This window comes from Scyliorhinus torazame, chromosome 3, assembly GCF_047496885.1.
Source record: "Scyliorhinus torazame isolate Kashiwa2021f chromosome 3, sScyTor2.1, whole genome shotgun sequence".
Taxonomy (NCBI): domain Eukaryota; kingdom Metazoa; phylum Chordata; class Chondrichthyes; order Carcharhiniformes; family Scyliorhinidae; genus Scyliorhinus; species Scyliorhinus torazame.
Window position 1 is genome coordinate 227,655,773 of NC_092709.1, and position 23,310 is coordinate 227,679,082.

The window sequence follows — 23,310 nt, forward strand, 5'->3', positions numbered from 1 at the left end:
ACAGCTTGGTGGTTCCCCAGACGGTACAGCAGGAGTGGAGGCAGCATGCTATGATTCCTGCCCTGCGACCTGGGTCCCTGTTGGCAGCCGCCTTCTGGGGCGACTAGGCCTGAATGGGCCCAGCGGCTGCTCGGGTGTCCCGGGTGACATGGAGTCGCTCTGCTCTGCCCGCTGGTGCAAGTGGAGCTATCTCGAAGCTCCCCTGTCACCTGGCGCTGCCAGTCCTGGTGGCCTGCTCTAGTCTCGACAAGGGCCCGCACGCTCGCGGCCATGGAGCACACAGAGTGGACCATCTCCGTCTGGGACTGTGCCACATCACCCATTGACTGTGGCATCACCTTCAGGGTTTGTGTCACATCAGCCGGTGACTGCGCCATCTCCCTCTGGGACTGGTCCACATCCCACTGTGTCTGTGCCATGTCAGTCAGCACCTGGGCAATGCCGCCTGTGAGGGCCACAAAGAATCCAGCACGAGTTTGTAGAGTCAAACAAAAAGTAACTTTATTTACAACAATATGTACACATCAGCAGTAGTCCACCACTGCTTCCTTCTCTAGCCGGTACCACACTGGCCAGTTCTATTTATACAGATGTAACTACTAATAATTGCCCCACACCCCCTCATTGGGGGAGCTCATATGGGATAACCAATAGTCCTCAGCCAATAAGATTCAGGCAGGTGATAACAGCCAATGTTCCCAGCCATGGCCTGCTGTGACTGGGCTGAGCGGCGTTGCAATGTCCAGGTGGCTCTGGCACATGGTTGCCTGTGAGATGGCAACCCTGTCCTGGGCCTTGGCCACCTCGGCCAGCACCTGCACAGAATGCCCCAGGCCTTGGACATGCTGATCCATAGCCGAAACCAATGCCTCCACCGCGGATGCCACCTATGTAGTGTTCGCCTGGGTGGCACGCATTGTCGGCACCACCTCCTGCTGCTGCACGCGGTTGCCGATAACCCCTCATAACGTCCCTGGCTCTGTGGCTGCATCTCCACTACAAATGGGACTGTCCATTCCAGAAGCCAGAAACATGTCTGGACGGCAGCTAGTCCCAAGGGTCGGCCTGCCCTCCGATCGTCCACCCCCTCACGTGGCGGTCTGCAAGTTGGATTAAAACAACGCTGTTTCAAGTCTCCTCTCCCCAGCATACTCCTGGCAAATGTCCAAGCGATCGGAAACAAGCTGGACGAGCTTAATGCTAGACTTACCTCTCAGAGGGAAGCAAGACACTGCTGTGTGCTCTTTTTCACGGATACATAGCTCACCCCTGCCTTACCAGACTGCGCAATACAATCTGACGAATTCTCAATATACCAGGTGGCCTGCATGGCGTCATCGGGCAAAGCGATGGGTGGAGGGGTTTGCCTCCTCATCAATTCTTCCTGGTGCTCTGAATTGGCAACCTTGGCGAACTACGGCTCCCCTGACCTGGAATACCTGACTGCAAAGTACTGCCGTACTACTTTCCATGGTAGTTCAATTCAGCCATGATCAGAGCGGCTGCATCCCACCACAGGCTGAAGTGAAGAAGACGCTTGATGAATTGTACACCGCTTTCAATAACAATGAAACAGAACACCTTGAGGAGGTGTTCATTGTGGTCGGCGAGTTCAACCACGCCAACCTCAAGAGTGTACTGCCAAAATTCCACCAACACATCTCCTGTCCCACCAGGGGCGCCAACACTCTCGACCAATGTTACACAAAATCAACGGCGATCTATCCCCTGACTGCACTTCGGAAATCGGACCATAAGACGGTGCTCTTTCTCCCGGCATACAAACAAACACTTAAGTGGGAGAAGCCGGTTAAGAAGGTCGTGCAGTGCTGGTCAGAGGCAACAGAACAGGCAACAGAAGAGACTGGTCCATATTTAAGAATTCAGCAGCCAACCTAAACGAGTATGCTACCACTGTCACAGACTTTATCAGCAAGTGTGTAGAAGACTGGGTGCCAAAGAAAGTAGTACTTACATTTCCCAACCGGGAGATTGACCCCTACTGAAGGCCAGGTCTGAGGCGTTCAAGACAGGCGACCCTGACCATTACAGGAAATCCAGGAACGACCTCCGCAAAGTCATCAGGGATGCCAAGACACAATATCAGACTAAGCTAGAATCACAGACCAATCACACAGACTCTCGTCGGTTGTGGCAAGGCTTAAACAACGTAACGGGTTACAAAGCAAAGCAGAGTGGAATTTCCGGCAGCAGTGCACTCCTCCCCGATGAACTCAATGCATTCTATGCTCAGTTCGAGCAGGAAACCATCAAACCGTTGTCAACTGCCCCAGCAGCCTCAGACACACCCGTACCTACTGTCACAGCATCCAAAGTCAGATAGGCCTTCTTGAAAGTGAACCCTTGGAAAGCGGCGGGTGCTGACGGGGTCCCTGGCACTCAGATCCTGCGCGGACCGGCTGGCAGGTATGTTCGCAGACATCTTCAACCGCTCCCTACTCCGTTCAGAGCTTCCCACCTGCTTCAAGACAACCACCATCACATCAAAGCCAAAGAAGAACCAGGCAACGTGCCTCAACGACTATAGTCTAGTGGTCTTGACATTGATCATTATGAAGTACTTCGAGAGGTTTGTCATGAGACACATCAACTCCATACGCCCAGAAGGCCTTGATCCACTGCAATTCGCATATGCCACAACCGGTCCACAGCGGACACCATCTCCCTGGCCCTACACTCATCCCTGGAGCATCTCGACAACAGGGACTCCTACGTCAGACTCCTATTCATTGTCTACAGCTCTGCCTTCAACACCATAATCCCAGCCAAGCTCATATCAAAGCTCCAAAACCTAGGACTTGGCTCCCCCCTCTGTAACAGGATCATCGACTTTCTGACCCATAGACCACAATCAGTAAAGATAAACAACAACACCTCCTCCACGATAGTCCTCAATACCGGGCCCAACAAGGCTGCGTACTTAGCCCCCTACTATATTCCCTATACACACACACACACGACTGTGTGGCAAAATTTGGCTCCAACTTCATCTACAAGTTTGCTGATGACACGACCGTTTTGGGTTGGATCTCGAATAACGATGAGTCAGAATTCAGGAGGGAGATAGAGAACCTAGTGGAGTTGTGTAATGACAATAATCTCTCCTTCAGTGTCAGCAAAACTAAAGAGGTCATGGACTTCAGGAAGCAAAGTATCGTACATACCCTTGTCTCCAGGTGGAGATGGTTGACAGCTTCAAATTTCCTAGGTATGCATATCACCAGCCATCTGTCCTGGTCCACCCACCTCGACGCTACGACCAAGAAAGCACAACTCCGCCTATACTTTCTTAGGAAACTAAGGAAATTCAGCATGTCTACATTGACCCTTAACAACATTTACAGATGCTCCACTGAAAGCATCCTATCTGGCTGTATCACAGTCTGGTATGGCAAATGCTCGGCCCAAGACCGTAAGAAACTACAGAGAGTTGTGAACACGGCCCAGTCCATTATGCGAACCCACCTCCCATCCATTGGCTCGGTCTACACCTCCTACTGCCTTGGAAAGCGGGCAGCATAATCAAAGAATCCTCCCACCCGGCTTACTCACTCTTCCAACTTTTTCTATCGGGCAGGAGATACAAAAGTCTGAGAACACTCACGAACAGATTCAAAAGCAGCTTCTTCCCACCAGACTCCTGAATGGCCCTTTTATGGACTGATCTGATCTCTTCACACATCTTCATCTTCTCTACTGAGTAGTACTACACTCCTGTATGCTTCACCCGATGCATGTGTCTATGTAGTTACATTGTGTATTTATGAATGCCCTATTTTTTTTCATGTATGGAATGATCTGTCTGGACTGTACGCAGAACAATACTTTTCATTCCACACATGACAATAAACAAATCCAATCCAATCCAAGCAGGCTTCACCATTCTTTTGACACTTCTAGGCCAGAGAGCCCAGCGTAGGCAGCTTTGCAGAGACACCCTGTGGCCAAAACATGAATGAAATGAAATGAAAATGAATGAAATGAAATGAATGAATGAATGAAATGAAATGAAAATCGCTTGTCACAAGTAGGCTTCAAATGAAGTTACTGTGGAAAGCCCCTAGTCGCCACATTCCGGCGCCTGTTCGGGGAGGCTGGTACGGGAATCGAACCGTGCTGCTGGCCTGCCTTGGTCTGCTTTAAAAGCCAGCAATTTAGCCCAGTGTGCTAAACCAGCCCCATGTAACCGCATGCACGCTAACCAGTCATTTTTAAAAATAGCAACTATTATGTTACCAAAGTTAATTGGTCTATTGCTGATGTGACCTAAAAGTCGGTATTGTAATCTTGAAAAAGTGCTGTAAACAACTGATACAAGATGCATTTTAAAATTAAATTACATCACCTTTGATTTTAGTCGACTGCCTGTGGCATTGCATATTGTAAGTCAGACTATGATAGTCTTAACTATCTTGATTACAATTGGTATTTCTCTCTTTATTGCTCCTCTTCCCTGAACTCTTTTTTTCTTCTCATCTTCAGTTCCCTTGTTGTTACTTTTTGGTGGGCAGTCAGGTATGGAAAGGATCTACTACCCAAAGAAGTATTAATAAATTTGACGGTTGTGGACAAAATGCAGCCTTCTGTAGGTTCCTTCTGAGTACATGTCTAACCCATTCATTCCATTAATGTCCAGTACCCTTTCACCTTTTCCTTTCACTATTCCTTTCTACAGTCACTGCACTCCCATTGCTACCCACTTTCCTGCTTACCCTTAATCTGCCATCAATTGCCCCGTCCAACCAAAAAGTAGTCTCTCAAACAATGCTTCCTTCTTTCTACTCATTTGCCCTCAAAGACTTTATTTGCTTTCAAAGTTCAATCAGCATTTTGTAATGTCGTGTTAGAATGAGAAAATACACTGCTTATCTTTGTTTCATAGTTATTATGAAATTAGAACATGTTTCTTGTGTCAGCCATTAGTATTGACATGTTTCATCAAAATTCAACTGCTATTTATTTTCTCACCCTGGTTTTCAAATCCTTTCATGATCTCACCCCTTCCCATATCCTAGGTCCTCCAGCCCTACAAGACAATTCATTGCTTAAGTTCATCAATCATTTTTTTTCCCCCTCAATTCTAGTTAAACGTTTTACAGAAATATCATTTACAGAGGATAAATAAAATAAAAGTTAAGAAAGCACTTGAGGATGGTTGGAGCCCAGTTGCAAGACTGAACAGAGTAGTGTGCCACACGGATCAATCAGTGCTGAAGCCTCGACTTATTACAACTTATATAAATGACTTGGATGAAGGGACTGAAGGCATGGTTGCTAAATATCCTGACGACACAAAGATAAATATAAAAATAAATTGTGAAGAGGACGGAAGGAGACTGCAAAGGGATATAGCTAGGTAAGGGAGTGTTTGAATGGGCAAAAATCTGGTAAATGGAGTATAATGTGGAAAAATATGAAATTGCTCATTTTGGCAGGAAGAATAAAAAACTTATCATCTAAATGGTGAGAGATTGGGTCTGGGTGTCCTAGTGCATGAATAACAAAAGTTTAGCATACAAGTAATAATAATAATCTTTATTGTCACAAGGAGGCTTACATTAACACTGCAAGTAATTAGAAAAGCTAATAGAATGTTATTGTTTATTTTGAGGGGAATCGATTACAAAAGTAGGGAGGTTATGCTTCATTGTACAGGACATCAATTAGACCATATCTGGAACACGGTGTACAGTATTGGTCTCCTTATTTAAAGAAAGACATAAATGAGTAAAAGCAGTTTAGAAAAGGTTTACTATACTCATACCAGGAATGGCCAAGTTGTCTTATGAGAAAAGGTTGGAGAGGTTAGGTTGTATCCACAAGTTTAAAAGAGTAAGAGGCGACTTGATCAAAACCTTTAAGATCCTGAGGGGTACTAACAGGGTGGATGAGAAGAGGATGTTTCCTCTTATCAGAGAATCGAGAACTGGGGGTCACCATTTAAAAATAAGGGGTCACTCATTTAAGATACAGGAGGAGGGGAACATTTTTCTCTCAGAAGGTCGTGAGCCTTTGGAATTCTCTTCCTCAAAAGACAGTGGAATCAGAGTCTGAATATTTTTAAGGCAGAGCTAGATAGATTCTTGATTAACAAGGGGGTGGAGTGCATTGGGGGTAGGTAGGAATGTGGGGTTGAGGTTAAAATCCGATCAGCTGTGATCTTATTGAATGGTGGAGAGGCTTGAGGTACCGAGTGACCTACTCCTGCTCCTAATTTGTATGTTTCTGTGAAGAATGGAAAATATATAGAAATAAGAACAGTGAGTGTTACTTGAAAGTAACAGCACTGTTGTTCAATTATCCTCCACCCTATAGCCTGCTTCACCTTCGTTTGACTCTTGACCTTGGTGTCCTGCAGAATTTCACACCAGCTAGTGTATTTCATACAAGACACAATCATATTGTACTTACCTGGTGGTGCAAAATCTTTTTTTCCAGGCTGGGCTGGTGAGATATCAGAAGCACTGCCATTCTGATGAGTAGCTAAAGAATGCTCTGGAAGCTGACTTGGTCTTGATCGGGTTGATGCAACTGAGAGAATAGAAACACAATTAATTGCAGTTCGACAAATTTTCTCAACACATTAAATAAACCACACAATTAGTACAAAATAACTGTAAAACCTTCCAAGCTCAAGCTGAAACAACGCAAACTACGTCCTAATTATTCTGAACAAGACCTCGGTAAAGAAAAAAGGCACCCACAGTACTTTGTAATTGTAGTCACTGTTGTATCCAACTAGTTAAAACCTGGAAATATCAGCATAGTACACTTATTTATATTGATATTTCTTCACTGGCAGTATCGATATTGGACCAATGGTTGGTCTGATGTAGCTGTAGGTCGTTTTTGGGAAGGAAGTGTTGAGGTACAGACAAGGATGAATATTAACTCCATTTTTGTGTGCAATCCAAGTACATATTTGCGCAAATTCATATCAATTTGCTGCCAAACTATTCTTTTTTTAATCCATTCCTGGGATGTGGGCATCACTGGCTAGGCTAGCATTTATTTCCCTTCCCGAATTACCCTCGAGAAGATGGTGGTAAGCTGCCTTAATAATAATCTTTATTAGTGTCACAAGTAGGCTTACATTAATACTGCAATTAGGTTGCTATGAAAAGCCCCTGGTCGCCACATTCCGGCGCCTGTTCGGGTACACAAAGGGAGAATTCAGAATGTCCAATTCACCTAACAGCACATCTTTTTTTCCAGGCTGGGCTGGTGAGATATCAGAAGCACTGCCATTCTGATGAGTAGCTAAAGAATGGAGGAAACCGGAACACCCGGAGGAAACCCACGCAGACACAGGGAGAACGTACAGACTCCGCACAAACAGTGACCCAAGCTGGAAATCGAACCTGGGACCTTGACGCTGGTGCTACCCACTGTGCTACCGTGCTGCCCCAAATTTAAGCAATTCTTAAATTGCTGCTGTCTATATTCCACAGTGCTGCTAGGGGAGAGTTCCAGGAATTTGACACAGGTACAGGTGAATGAAGGGCGATATATTTCCAAGTCAAAGTGGTGCATGACTGGGTGGCAAATTCCAGGTGGTGCTATTCCTGTTAATCTGCTGCCCTTATCCTTCCACATGTTAAGAGTTTGTGGGTTTGGAAGGTGCTGTCTAAGGAGCCTTGGTGAGTTGTAGAAATGCATTTTGTAGGTGGTACACATGGCTGCCACTGTGTGTTGATGGTGGAGGGAGTGAGTGTTTGTGGATGATTTGCTAATCAAACAAACTGCTTTGCCCTGTATGGTGTCAAGCTTCTGGAGTGCTGTTGGAGCCGCACTCATCCAGGCAAGTGGAGAGTATTCAATCACACTCCTGACTTGTATCTTGCGGGATGGTGGATAAGCTTTGGGGAGTGAGGAGGTGAATTACTTGCCGCAGGATTCCTAGTCTTTGACATGCTGTTGTAGCCACTGTATTTATATGGCCAGTCAAGTTCAGTTTCTTGTCAATGATAACCCAAGGATGTTGAGGGGGGGATCAGTGACAGTAGTGCCATTGAATGTCATGGAGCAATGGGTTAGATTCTCTTTTGGTGGAGATGGTCATTGCCTGGTACTTGTGTGGTGCAAATGTTACTTGTATACAGACACATGTAGGGCACCCGTAGGGCAGCACGGTATCACAAGTGGATAGCACTGTGGCTTCACAGCGCCAGGGTCCCAGGTTCGAATCCCCACTGGGTCACTGTGCGGAGTCTGCACGTTCTCCTCGTGTCAGCGTGGGTTTCCTCCAGGTGCTCCGGTTTCCTCCCACAGTCCAAAGATGTGCAGGTTAGGTGGATTAGCCATGATAAATTGCCCTGAGTGACCAAAAAGGTTAGGAGGGGCTATTGGGTTATGGGAATAGGGTGGAATTGAGGGCTTAAGTGGGTCGGTGCAGACTTAATGGGCCGAATGGCCTCCTTCTGTACTGTATGTTCTATGTACATGGGATCACCATCAACTGGAAGTTACCCTCCATGCCACTCACCATCCTGACTTGTAAGTATATTGCCCTTACTTCACTGTCGCGGAGTCAAAATGCTTGAATGTCCCCCTAACAACACTCCAGTGTGTGCCTACACCACATGGACTGCAGTGGTTCAAAATATAGCTCACCACCACTTTCGCAAGGGCAACTAGAGATGGGCAATAAATGCTAACCGAGCCAGCAATGCCCACATCTGGTAAATGAATAAACAAATGCATTTTCAACATATACATACATTAAAATAAAATTCTTGTTTCACTGTTGTTGTCTTCATTTAAGTCTCATGAGGCTTTTGTCATGTAATGGGGAAATATTTACAACATAATAAACTTGGGTTTACTGAATTTCAGGATTTAAAAACCTGGACATTAAACAATAAACAAGTTGGACACATTTGGTTTGAAGCAATATATTCATTTCTGAAAAAGAAATCTGGTTTAGTTAGTAATTTCAGATGGATTAAAGTACATAACACTTGTAACAGCTTTGACAAAGCAGAATGATAAAGGGATTGAACTTCAGCATTATCTGCAGCCTCAATACCTTCTTCCCAAAGAACCTCCTTCAGCTACATCAAGTTAAATATTGTTACAATGTTGATACAGCCAGTGGAGAGAAGATCAAGTGCAAGGAAGTATAATATGCTAATATTTCCAGATTTCAATTCATAGCAACCTGAATTTTGGAGTTCAGCGTTTAAGGGATTTAATCCCAAGATCAAAAACTTTAAATATGATGCAAAAGGTGTACAATTCAGGTAGTTAACAAGAATTTGATCCAGTAACATATTCCTTGAAGAAATCTACAGACCTAATAACAAGTTAGTTACTCAACTTAATTAAGCAAGCATTGATACTACCTGGTCAAAGTCACTAACCACATATATTATTCGACTGTGGACTGTGGCGGGCTATCCCTATTTGACTTCTCCAACAAGTCTGACACAGGTCAACTGCACCTCTTCATGTATGAGTCAATCCTTCCCAGTTACAACAGAGCCAACATCTCCCGTCTCTATTCAGTAATGTGCCAATATCTTAAGCCTTCATTATTTGCTCCCCATCTACACACTGGTTCTCAGCATTATCCATAGGTTCATGGTGTGATGATGTAAAAATTGTTATATATATTTTACATTTGTGGCAGTAATGTTATTAATAAACCTGGTTTAAAATACATACAGGCAATGTTTACTAAAGCTATAATTAAGAAATCATAAAAGGTGAGGTAAATATTGATTTTAACCATTTACTTGTTTAGAGAGATGGCTAATGGAACGTTGTTTATATTTTGGATGGTTCCCTGGGGTATAGATAATTTGAGAGATTGTATTTAGTCCTAGCTAAGCAGGTTGTGTAACATAGTGGGATACAGAAGATGTGAATTAATGGGAGGACCAGGTTTGTCTGTAGTTAGGCAGCCTGATATAGAATTTAAGTTGAACAGCAGTTTTGCCAAATGCTTGTTAGGTTGAGCAGAAGTGTACTGGATCTGTTCTTCAAAGGAACTCTCTGTACAGCTATTCAAGTAACCCGTTTTGTTAACTTTACTTATAAATGGTATTTGAACTGTTTTGGGTTGCTTAATTGGAATTAGTGGCAGGTATAGGTAGGAAGTGTTTTTTCCTTGTGTTTAAGACCTGTTTAACTGTTAATTGTAAATCTATTCCTTTGATGTTAAAGTGGTTAATTCTGTGTTTAAATTAAAGTTTGTTTTTACGTAAAAGATACCTATTGGTCAGAATCTTTATTCCTGGGGTGAAGTAGCACGGTAGCACAGTGGTTAGCACTGTTGCGACAGCGCCAGGGTCACGGGTTTGATTCCTGGCTTGGGTCGCTGTCATTGCGGAGTCTGCACGATCTCCCTGTGCGTGGGTTTCCTCCGGGTGCTCCAGTTTCCTCCCACAAAAGGAACAAGTCCACTCCCACCATTTGCAGCCGAATCAGTCGATTCTCAATCATTTCCAAAGTGATGGATGGACGGTATCGTTGAGAGTGCTCAGCAAAGTCCGGTTGCGGTGATGCCGAGCTAGCCGCACGTTTTGGCGGCTCCAGCTCCGACGGACCTTCGGGCTCTTTTAAGAGCCCCAACGGGGAATGTTTTGTCGACCTAGCCCGGTGTGGGGTGTGGGAGAAGGGAGTCCCCCCCAAACGAAGGAGGAAAAAACCGGCAGCGGCGGCTGCAGCCCGAGGAATTATCGACCAAAAGGTCAGAGGGAGAGAAGTTCAAGATGGCGGCGGAGTAAGCGCAGGCGACATGGGGGCCTGAGCAGGATGAAATCGTGAGACGGTGCGTGGAGCTGCTGAAGAGGGAGGTGCTGACCCCGATGCTACAGGCAATTGAGGGGCTCAAGGAGACATTAAAGACCCAGGAGACAGAGCTTCGCGTGGTGGAGCAGAAGGTGACAGATATTGAGGACGAGATCCTGGGCCTGGCGGTTAAGACTCAGACGCACGAGGCACTTCATAAAAAGTGCACTGAAAGGACCGAGGCCCTAGAAAACGGAACGCGAAGGAAGAATCTTCGGATACTTGGTCTCCCTGAGGGTGTGGAAGGAGTGGACTGTGGAGCGTACGCAAGTACGATGCTGAGCTCAGTGATGGGTGCTGAGGCCCCTACGGGCCCCATGGAGGTGGAGTGGGCAAATCGGATTCTGTCGAGAAGACCAAAAGCGGGAGAACCACCGAGGGCGATAATCGTGCGAATTTACCGCCTTAAGGACAGAGGAGAGGTCCTGAGATGGGCTAAAAAGGTGCGGAGTAGCAGATGGGAGAACGCTGTGGTACGGATATACCAGGATTGGAGTGCGGAGGTGTCGAGAAGGAGGGCGAGCTTCAACCGAGCCAAAGAGGTGTTGCATAAAAGGAAGGTGAAGTTTGGGATGCTGCAGCCGGCAAGACTATGGGTCACGTATCAGGAGAGACACCATTATTTCGAGACGGCGGAGGAAGCATGGTCCTTCATCAAAGAAGAGAAATCGGATGGGGACTGAGGGTCTGATGCTGCAGGAAATGTTGTTATTGATTTTGTTAATGTTATGGGTAAAGTTAATTGAGAAGCAAACTGGGAAGGGGGGAGACATTGGGGAAATGTGGGCGCCGGTGATGGGGGAAAGACGGGACACAGTCGGAGAATGGGGAAGGGGAGGGGGAGGGGAAAGGGAGCTGCGCCATAAGAGGCGGGTCAGGTAAACGGATGTTCCCGCGCCAGAAAGAATAAGGCGGGAAGACAGGCGCAAGGCGGATGGGAGTTCCCCCACACGGGGGGGGGGGGGGGGGGGGGAGTCGAGGAGTGAGCAGGAGCAGCCGGGGTCAGTTGAAGTCAGCTGACTTACGGAAGTGACATGGGGGGAGCAATCAAGCTAGATAGGGATCTAGCGGGGGTGGGGGGGGGGGAGACAACTGGGTTGCTGCTGCGGAAATCCAAAAGGAAATGGCTAAAGAGTGGGTGGGCGGGGATGGTGTGCGACGCTGGGGGAGCGAGCGGGAGCACGGAGGCGGGATATGGGACTGGCCTAGAGAAGGTAATGGCTAGTCGACACGGGAGGGGGGCAGGTAGCCCCCTAGTGAGGCAGATCACGTGGAACGTGAGAGGCCTGAACGGACCGATAAAAAGGGCCCGAGTGCTCGCGCATTTGAAAGGACGTGGTTATGCCCCAAGAGACGCACCTAAAGGTGGCGGACCAAGTTAGGCTAAGGAAAGGATGGGTGGAACAGGTGTTCCACTCAGGACTGGACGCAAAGAACAGAGGGGTGGCCATTTTGGTGGGGAAACGGGTAGCATTTGAAGCAAAGAACATCGTAGCAGATAGCGGAGGTAGATATGTAATGGTGAGTGGTAGGCTGGAGGGAATGGAGGTCGTGTTGGTTAATGTGTATGCCCCAAATTGGGACGATGACGGATTTATGAGACGGATGCTGGGGCGTATACCGGACCTGGAGGTAGGAAACTTGATTCTAGGAGGGGACTTTAATACGGTGCTAGACCCGGGGCTAGATAGATCCAGCTCAAGGACCGGAAGGAGGCCGGCAGCGGCCAAGGTACTTAAGGGGTTTATGGACCAAATGGGGGGAGTGGATCCACGGCGATTTCTTAGACCTAGGGCTAGGGAGTTTTCCTTCTTCTCCCACGTCCATAAAGTGTACTCCCGGATAGATTTTTTTGTTTTGGGAAGGTCGCTGATCTCTAGGGTGGAAGAAGCTGAGTACTCAGCCATAGCGGTTTCGGATCATGCCCCACATTGGGTGGACCTGGAATTAGGAGAGGGCAGGGAGCAGAGAACACTCTGGCGATTAGATGTGGGACTGATGGCAGATGAGGGTGTGTGTGCAAGAGTGCGGGGGTGTATTGAGAGATACCTGGAGGTCAATGACGACGGCGAGGTCCCTGTGGGAGTGGTTTGGGAAGCACTAAAAGCGGTGGTCAGAGGAGAGCTGATCTCTATTGGGGCCCACAAAAGGAAAACAGAGGCCAAGGAAAGGGAAAGATTACTGGGGGAGATTTTAAGGGTGGACAGGGAATTTGCAGAGATCCCGGAGGAGGAATTGTACAGGGAGAGGAGACGACTCCAGACGGAGTTTGACCTTCTGACCACCAGAAAGGCGGAGGTACTGTGGAGGAAGGCACAGGGGAGGAGGTATGAATATGGGGAAAAGGCTAGTCGCCTGTTGGCTCATCAATTGCAAAAGAGGGCAGCAGCGAGGGAGATAGGAGGAATTAGAGACGAAAGGGGAGACACGGTGCGAAGGGCAGGAAAGATAAATGAGGTGTTCAAGACCTTTTATGAGGAAATGTATAGGTCTCAACCCCCAGAGGGAGAGGAGGGGATGCGGCAGTTCCTGGACCAATTGAGGTTCCCGAAAGTGGAGGAGCAGGAGGTGGTAGTCCTGGGGACAAAGATCCGTTGCAGTGCAGGTCCTATAGACCTATTTCACTATTGAACGTGGACGCCAAATTACTGGCAAAGGTACTGGCATCGAGGATAGAGGACTGTGTCCCGGGGGTGGTGCATGAAGACCAGACAGGGTTCGTAAAAGGGAGACAACTGAATGTTAACGTGCAACGACTATTAGGGGTGATAATGATGCCCCCAGTGGAGGGGGAGGCAGAGATAGTGGCGGCAATGGACGCAGAGAAGGCATTTGATAGGGTGGAGTGGGAGTATTTATGGGAAGTGTTAAGGAGGTTTGGGTTTGGGAACGGGTTTATTAGCTGGGTTAGACTTCTTTATGGGGCTCCAACGGCAAGCGTAGTTACAGGTCGACATAGATCGGAGTATTTCCGACTATATAGGGGAACAAGACAGGGATGCCCGCTGTCTCCATTGTTGTTCGCGTTGGCAATTGAACCTCTGGCCATGGCGTTGAGAGACTCCAGGAAATGGAGAGGGGTGATTAGAGGGGGAGAAGAACACCGAGTCTCGTTATACGCGGATGACCTATTGTTATACGTGTCGGACCCAGCGGGGGGGGATGATAGAGGTTATGCGAATTTTGAGGGGGTTCGGGGAATTCTCGGGGTATAGGCTAAACATGGGGAAGAGTGAATTATTTGTGATATATCCAGGGGACCAGAATAGAGAGATAGAAGGCTTGCCGCTAAGGAAAGTGGAACGAAACTTCCGATACCTGGGGATTCAGATCGCTAGGAGCTGGGGAACCTTGCACAGACTTAATCTGACACGGCTGGTAGAACAAATGGAGGAGGACTTTAAGAGTTGGGGCATGCAGCCTTTATCGCTGGCGGGCAGGGTGCAAGCAATTAAGATGATGGTCCTCCCGAGGTTCTTATTTGTATTTCAATGTCTCCCTATATTAATCACCAAGACCTTCTTTAATAAAATAGACAGGAGCATCACGAGCTTCGTGTGGGCAGGGAAAGTCCCGAGAGTAAGGAGGGGGTTCCTTCAGCGTAGTAGGGACAGAGGAGGATTGGCACTACCGAACTTGGGCGATTACTATTGGGCCGCCAATGTGGCAATGATACGTAGATGGATGATGGAGGGTGAGGGAGCGGCGTGGAAAAGACTGGAGAGAAAGTCCTGTAAAGGGACGAGTTTAGAGGCGCTGGTGACGGCGCCGCTACCGTTCTCACCGAAAAAGTTTACCACGAACCCGGTGGTGGCGGCAACACTGAATATCTGGGGACAGTGGAGGCGACAGAGAGGGGTGCAGGGAGCCCTGGTGGGGTCCCCTATCAGGAACAACCATAGGTTCGCCCCAGGAAGAATGGATGGAGGATTTCAGAGCTGGTACCAGTTGGGAATTAGGAGGGTGGGAGATTTATTCATAGATGGGACTTTTGCGAGCTTGGGAGCATTGGAGGAAAAGTATAAGTTGCCCCGGGGAAATTTCTTGAGATATATGCAGGTGAGGGCGTTTACCAGACAACAGGTGAGGGAATTTCCGTTGCTCCCGACACAGGGGATACAGGACAGGGTGCTTTCAGGGGTGTGGGTCGGAGAGGGCAAGGTGTCAGAGATTTATTGAGAGGTGAGGGAAGAGGGGGAGGAGTCGGTGGGCGAACTAAAAGGAAAGTGGGAAGAAGAATTAGGGGAGGAGATAGAGGAGGGTATGTGGGCTGATGCCCTAAGCAGGGTGAATTCCTCTTCCTCATGCGCCAGGCTTAGCCTGATTCAATTTAAGGTGCTACATAGAGCACACATAACGGGAGCAAGATTGAGCAGGTTCTTTGGAGTGGAGGACAAATGTGGGAGGTGTGGCGGGAGCCCGGCAAACCACGCACATATGTTTTGGGCGTGCCCGGCATCGGAAGGGTATTGGAAGGGAGTGACGGGAGTGATTTCGCAGGTGGTGAAGACCCGGGTCAAACCAGGCTGGGGGTTAGCTCTATTTGGAGTTGCGGAAGAGCCGGGAGTGCAGGAGGCGAAAGTGGCCGACGTTGTGGCCTTTGCGCCCCTAGTAGCCCGGCGTAGGATCCTATTCATGTGGAAGGAAGCGAAACCCCCCGGACTGGAGGCCTGGGTAAACGATATGGCGGGGTTCATTAAACTGGAGCAGATAAAGCTTGCCCTGAGAGGATCGGCTCAAGGGTTCACCAGGCGGTGGCAGCCATTTCTCGACTACCTAGGGGAACGTTAGAGGGAAGACAGATGACCAGCAGCAGCAACCCAGGGGGAGGGGGGTTTAGTTTAGTTTAGGTCAATAGATAAGGGGGTTTTGTTACTTGTGTATTGTTAAAAATGTCTGCATTGTTACTGTTGCGTTTGTTTTGTAAGAGGAAAAATTGTTGTTTGGGGAAAAAAAATTTCAATAAAATATATTTTTAAAAAAAAAGAGAGTGCTCAGCAAAAACATGCTCACTGATACTCAGTTTGGATTCCACCAGCCCCACTCGGCTTCAGACCTCACTGCAGCCTTGGTCCAAAAATGAAAAAAAGAGCAGAATTCCAGAAGTGAGCTAAGATTGATTGCTCTTAACATCAAGCAGCATTTGACCATGTGTAACATCAAGGACCCCCAGCAAAATGTAGTCAATGAGGGAAAACACTTCACTAGTTAAGAGCCATATCTAGCACAAATCCATTCCCAGTTCTCCAGTTGAGATTTACCTCTCCTTGCCACACCATGTCGAAAATTCCAGTGTCCTCCGACAAGCATTCCACTCTGCCAGAGTTTTCCCAGGTATGACTGCCACCAGTAAGGCACACTTCAACAAATTCTCCTCTCCCTCATTTCACAATAGTTGTAACAATCCACAATCCAGAGATTCTTATGTCCAACTCCTTTAAACAGTCTAATTGGCTCTGAAAAAAACCGTTCCCTTTCTTAATGAGCTTTAGGATTTGGATTTGTCACACGTAATGAGATACAGTGGAAAGTATTGTTCTACATACAGTCCAGACAGATGTTCCATACATGAAAAATAGGACATACGACACTTCTGCCTCCCATCATTTCCTACAGAACAGCAAGACCTGTTCCTGGGAGAAATCCAGTTCTTTTTCTGCTGGTGTCTCCACAAAAGCTGTCCTTTACTCGGTGAGACACTGTGACAGGTGCTAAAACTGGCAGCCTGCACCTCAATGGGTTTCTATTGGAGTGTCTCTCCCAGTGGCAACTTGAAATCACATAGGCATTTCCCCAAACTGAGACGTTTATCATGAATTCACAATCTCCTTTTTCAGAACTTTTTGTTTCACTTTAAGTTAACGGGAACATTTTAAAACAATCATCTTGTAACATTCAGTGTTCATGACAATATCATAATACTATCTACATTTGCACAATGGAAAATGCACCATTATCCCAGTTTAAAATTACCTCGGTTATCTTTGGCAGGAGTTTCATTCTTAGCAGCTGCAGTTCGGCGATTCTTTAAAAGAAAGCATAGACGCTGTCACAGTTTTAGAAGTTAAAGACAAAAGAATGCAGCTCAGGCTACCAAGCATACTGTTTCTAACAAGTAAATGGCAGTAGTAGCTTATTTAACAACAGAACTGATAGTAATGAAATATTACACAAGAGACACAGATGGTATGGAAGACAGAAAAATGATCAGACATGGTTCTTGAAATTTCAAAAGATTGTTGGAAGCCCACATTAGTGTGCTTCAAGGAATGGTTTGGAACTTAGTAAGAAGTCTTACAACACCAAGTTAAAGTCCAACAGCTTTGTTTCAAATCACTATCCAACAAACCTGTTGGACTTTAACTTGGTGTTGTAGGACTTCTTACTGTGCTCATCCCAGTTCAACACATGAGCAGGGTGAGGTTGACAAAGATAGGACAGAGGAGGACTTGCGAAGGTGCTACGGATGAGAATGATGGTGAAAGGCTAAAGGGATCGAGTTTTGTAAGTAAGAGCTATTCAGAGAATCACAGACTTGTTACAGTGGAGAAGGATGCCATTCAGCCCATTGTTCTCTGGAATAATTTCTAAGTGTGGTAGCGAGCGGGAATTGCACGAGCTTCCCGGTGCTCGGCTCAGTGAGGCCGGCAACGCAATTGAACGTTAATTGGTCAACTTAACGAGGCCTCACGGGCTTCTTGCCGCAAATGAAGGCTCGCTATACTTGATTAGCCGGCACTATGCTCGGCAGCCCCCTGCTAACAAGGTCGAGCAGCACTTAAGCTGCACTTGCTCAGCCAACCCCAGCCAGCTCGCAGCAATGGCACCGAGGAGACCGACCCCAAGATTCAGGGATGCTGACCTGGGGAGGCTGCTAAACGCCATGGAGGCCAGGAGGGGCGTCCTGTTCCCCAAAGGGTCCTGGAGAGTCAGCCACAAGGCAGCCAATGAGCTGGCGGCAGCTAGGAGCTCGGGGAGTGTGGCCAGGAGGACAGGCCTCCAGTGCAGGAAGGTCAACAACCTACCCCAGCAGCACGAGTGAGTAGACAGCCCCCCCGCTCCCCCCAAAGGAAGCATCTACCCCCCAACTCCCCATGCAGTCCCCAACCCTTCCCCCACCCCTACCCCATCAACCCTCCCTCCCTATGCTCCCATCATAGTGAACCACGCGATTGCTGAACAATGCCCTCTCTGTCTCCTCAGGAAAAGCTCTCCTATAATCGTCAGGAGAGTGCCGAGACTGGCGGAGGGGTGCCAGACTTGAAAATCCTCACCGCCTTTGAGGAACGTGCCCTGGAGGTGTAGGGTGGCCGAGGACAAATCGGTCACCTATGCAAAGGTTGGCAGATGCCGCAGATGTGAGGAACCACCAGGGTCCACCCGGACGACCTGTCAAACATGAGTTGTAATTGCCTTACTGACTGACCCATCCCTCCCACTGACCACATGTCCATTCTCCCGCAGGTCCACCAGCCAACGGCGCCAGCCCATACTGGGCGGCACCCTCTCCTGACTCTGAGGAGAACACCTTGGAAGAGAGCTCCGTGGACGCAACCGTTATAGTCACGGCACAGCTGTCATCCTCACCCTCCACCAGCGCAGGTACACACACCTTGGTGGGAAATGTTAGCGAACAGACTTCTGGGGCACAATCTGGTGAGTACCCCACTGCTGCTGATACACATTCGGTGGAGGCAGGATCCCTCAGGCGAGACAGCAGTCGGAGGTCTGCTGGATCCCAGGACCCAGCTGACCCCCGCCTGATGCTGAGCCTGTGGTACAGAGATACTCGGAGCTGATTGAGACAATACAGTGCAGGCGGAACATTCAGGGGGAGATGTCAGCGTCACTCCAGCAGATCCATAGCCGATTGGAGGAGCCCTGGAGGCTACGGGCGCAGATGTCGCCGGCAATGCGAGAGTGAGGCCAACACTGCTAGGATGGTGACCGCAGTGGAAAGCCTGGTGCACAATGTCGGCACCATCAGTGAAAGTGTCCAAGGTGTCGCGCAGTCGGTGAAGGCCATGGCTGAGGGTCTCGGCAGAATGCTCAACTCGCTGGGGGATGTCACCCACTACCAGGCCTACCTTGATGAGGTTCTTTGGGACATGTCCCGCTCTCAGGTGGGAATGGCTGAGGCGCTGCGGAGCTTGTCCCAGTCGCAGGTGGGCATTGCCGAGGCGCTGCAGGGCATGGCCCAATCACTGAGGAGCATCGCTGAGGGCGTCAACACAATGACGCGGACCATGGGGAACTGGTAGGGCTGGCAGAGCAGGGGCAGCCGGGGCTGAAACCAGTTGTCCCTCCATCCCAAGGAGTAATAGAATAAATAACAGTAAATAACTAGAGAAGACCAATTTAATGTAACCGACCAAAGAGCCAGAGGCAAAATGAGGATTTTCAAAAATAAATTGGAGCAGAGAGGTACGATGATTGAAAATATGCTACCTGGACTTCCGGTTGCGGCAGGGATGAGCTAGCCGCACGTTTCGGCGGCTCCAGCTCCGACGGAACTTCGGGCTCTTTTAAGAGCCCCAACAGGGACTTTGACGGCCGAAAAACCCGGTGCGAGGCGCGAGGGAAGGGATTCCCCCCAAACGACGGAGGGAAAAACCGGCGGCGGCGGCTGCAGCCCGAAGAATCTGCAACCAGAAGGTCAGAGGGAGTGGAACAAAATGGCGGCGGAGAAACCACAGGTGACATGGGGGCCTGAGCAGGACGAGGTGGTGAGACGGTGCGTGGACCTGCTGAAGAAGGAGGTAATGACCCCGTTGTTACAGGCAATTGAGGGGCTTAAGGAGACTTTAAAGACCCAGGAGACGGAACTTCGCGTGGTGGAGCAGAAGGTGTCAGGTATTGAGGACGAGGTCCTGGGCCTGGCGGTCAAGACTCAGACGCACGAGGCACTTCATAAAAAGTGTGCTGACAGGATTGAGGCCCTTGAAAATGGAGCGCGAAGGAAGAACCTCAGGATACTAGGTCTCCCGGAGGGTGTGGAAGGAGTGGACTGTGGAGCGTACGCAAGTAAGATGCTGAGCTCACTGATGGGTGCTGAGGCCCCTGCGGGCCCCATGGAGGTGGAGTGGGCAAATCGGATCCCGGCGAGAAGACCAAAAGTGGGAGAACCACCGAGGGCGATAATCGTGCGATTCTACCGCCTTAAGGACAGAGAAGAGATCCTGAGATGGGCTAAAAAGGCGCAGAGTAGCAGATGGGAGAATGCGGTGGTAAGGATCTACCAGGATTGGAGTGCGGAGGTGGCGAGAAGGAGGGCGAGCTTCAACCGAGCCAAAGAGGTTTTGCACAAAAGGAAGGTGAAGTTTGGGATGCTGCAGCCGGCAAGACTATGGGTCACGCATCAGGAGAGACACTATTATTTCGAGACGGCGGAGGAAGCATGGTCCTTCATCAATGAAGAGAAACTGGACAGGAACTGAGGGACTGATGCAGGGAACTGTTATTGTTGTTATTATTGTTTTTGTTAATGGGATGGTGAAAGTTAATCGAGAAGTAAACGGGGAAGGGGGGGGACACTGGGGAAATGTGGGCGCCGGTGAGGGGGGAGAGGCGGGACATAGTCGGAGAATGGGGAAGGAGAGGGGGAGGGGAAAGGGAGCTGCGCCATAAGAGGCGGGTCAGGTAAAGGGATGTTCCCGCGCCAGAAAGAATAAGGCGGGAAAACAGGCGCAAGGCGGATGGGAGTTCCCTCACACCGGGGGGGGTCGAGGAGCGAGCAGGATTAGCCGGGGTCAGTTGAAGTCAGCTGACTTACGGAAGTGATATGGGGGGAGCAATCAAGCTAGATAGGGATCTCGCGGAGGGGGGGGGGGGATGACAACTGGGTTGCTGCTGCGGAAATCCAAAAGGAAATGGCTAAAGAGAGGGTGGTCGGGGGCGGAATGCGACGCTGGGGGAGCGAGCGGGAGCGCGGAGGCGGGATATGGGACTGGCCTAGAGAAGGTAATGGCTAGTCAACACGGGAGGGGGGCAGGTAGCCCCCCAGTGAGGCTGATCACGTGGAACGTGAGAGGCCTGAATGGACCGATAAAAAGGGCCCGAGCGCTCGCGCATTTGAAAGGACTAAGGGCAGACGTGGTTATGCTCCAAGAGACGCACCTAAAGGTGGCGGACCAAGTTAGGCTAAGGAAAGGATGGGTGGGACAGGTGTTCCACTCAGGACTGGACGCAAAGAACAGAGGGGTGGCCATTTTGGTGGGGAAACAGGTAGCATTTGAAGCAAAGACCATCGTAGCAGATAGTGGAGGTAGATATGTAATGGTGAGTGGTAGGCTGGAGGGAATGGAGGTCGTGTTGGCTAATGTGTATGCCCCAAATTGGGACGATGCGGGGTTCATGAGACGGAGGCTGGGGCGTATTCCGGACCTGGAGGCAGGAAATTTGATTTTAGGAGGGGACTTCAATACGGTGCTGGACCCGGGGCTAGATAGATCCAGCTCAAGGACTGGAAGAAGGCCGGCAGCGGCCAAGGTACTTAAGGGGTTTATGGACCAAATGGGGGGAGTGGATCCATGGCGATTTCTTAGACCCAGGGCTAGGGAGTATTCCTTCTTCTCCCACGTCCATAAAGTGTACTCCCGGATAGATTTTTTTGTTTTCGGAAGGTCGTTGATCTCTAGGGTGGAAGAAGCTGAATACTCAGCCATAGCAGTTTCGGATCATGCCCCACATTGGTTGGACCTGGAAGTAGGAGAGGACAGGGAGCAGAGAACACTCTGGCGATTAGATGTGGGACCGATGACGGATGAGGGTGTGTGTGCAAGAGTGCGGGGGTGTATTGAGAGATACCTGGAGGTCAATGACGACGGCGAGGTCCCTGTGGGAGTGGTCTGGGAAGCACTAAAAGCGGTGGTCAGAGGAGAGGTGATTTCTATTGGGGCCCACAAAAGGAAAACAGAGGCCAAGGAAAGGGATAGATTACTGGGGGAGATTTTAAGGGTGGACAGGGAATTTGCAGAGACCCCGGAGGAGGAGCTGTACAGGGAGAGGAGACGACTCCAGACCGAGTTTGACCTTCTGACCACCAGAAAGGCGGAGGTACTGTGGAGGAAGGCACAGGGGAGGAGGTATGAATATGGGGAAAAGGCTAGTCGCCTGTTGGCGCACCAACTGCGAAAGAGGGCAGCAGCGAGGGAGATAGGAGGAGTTAGGGATGAAAGGGGAGACACTGTGCGAAGGGCAGGAAACATAAATGAGGTGTTTAAGACCTTTTATGAAGAACTGTATAGGTCTCAGCCCCCAGAGGGAGAGGAGGGGATGCGGCAGTTCCTGGACCAGTTGAGGTTCCCGAAAGTGGAGGAGCAGGCGGTGGCAGGCCTGGGGGTGCCGATTGAGGTGGACGAGGTTATTAAGGGACTGGGAAGCATGCAAGCAGGGAAGGCCCCGGGGCCGTACGGGTTCCCGGTGGAATTCTACAGAAAATATGTGGACTTGTTGGCCCCGTTGTTGGCGAGGACGTTCAATGAGGCCAGGGAAGGGGGGACACTACCCCCGCCAATGTCAGAGGCGACGATATCGCTAATTTTGAAGAGGGACAAAGATCCGATGCAGTGTGGGTCCTATAGACCTATTTCACTATTGAACGTGGACGCCAAACTGCTAGCAAAGGTGCTGGCATCGAGGATAAAGGACTGTGTCCCAGGGGTGGTGCACGAAGACCAGACAGGGTTCGTAAAAGGGAGACAATTGAATGTTAACGTGCGACGGCTATTAGGGGTGATAATGATGCCCTCAGTGGAGGGGGACGCAGAGAAGGCATTTGATAGGGTGGAGTGGGAGTATTTATGGGAAGTGTTAAGGAGGTTTGGGTTTGGGAATGGATTTATTCACTGGGTTAGACTACTTTATGGGGCACCAACGGCAAGCGTAGTTACAGGTCGACATAGATCGGAGTATTTCCGATTATATAGGGGAACAAGACAGGGATGCCCACTGTCTCCATTGTTGTTTGCGCTGGCAATTGAACCTCTGGCCATGGCGCTGAGAGACTCCAGGAAATGGAGAGGGGTGACTAGAGGGGGAGAAGATCACCGAGTCTCGTTATACGCGGATGACCTATTGCTATACGTGTCGGACCCAGCGGGGGGATGATAGAGGTTATGCGAATCTTGAGGAGGTTCGGGGAATTTTCGGGGTATAGGTTAAACATGGGGAAGAGTGAATTATATGTGATACATCCAGGGGACCAGAGTAGAGAGATAGAAGGCTTACCGCTAAGGAAAGTGGAAAGAAACTTCCGATACTTGGGGATTCAGATCGCTAGGAGCTGGGGAACCTTGCACAGACTTAATCTGACACGGCTGGTAGAACAAATGGAGGAGGACTTTAAGAGGTGGGACATGCAGCCTTTATCGCTGGCGGGCAGGGTGCAAGCAATTAAGATGATGGTCCTCCCGAGGTTCTTATTTGTATTTCAATGTCTCCCTATTTTAATCACCAGGACCTTTTTTAATAAAATAGATAGGAGCATTACGAGCT

At 49.1% G+C, this 23,310-nt stretch overlaps 1 protein-coding gene across 5 annotated transcripts in view; it reads right to left on the reverse strand.

The window, feature by feature from the left end:
* The window catches only part of kif2a (kinesin family member 2a), a 245,521-nt gene that overhangs the window by 131,138 nt on the left and 91,073 nt on the right, over nt 1-23,310 (reverse strand). For all 5 annotated transcript variants that reach the window (XM_072496970.1, XM_072496967.1, XM_072496971.1 and 2 more), the window contains exons 4-5: nt 16,789-16,840; nt 6,433-6,552 (exon numbers count right to left, since the gene is read on the reverse strand). In XM_072496970.1, the coding sequence (XP_072353071.1) occupies nt 6,433-6,552; nt 16,789-16,840 (172 nt within the window). The remainder of the gene's footprint in view (nt 1-6,432; nt 6,553-16,788; nt 16,841-23,310) is intronic.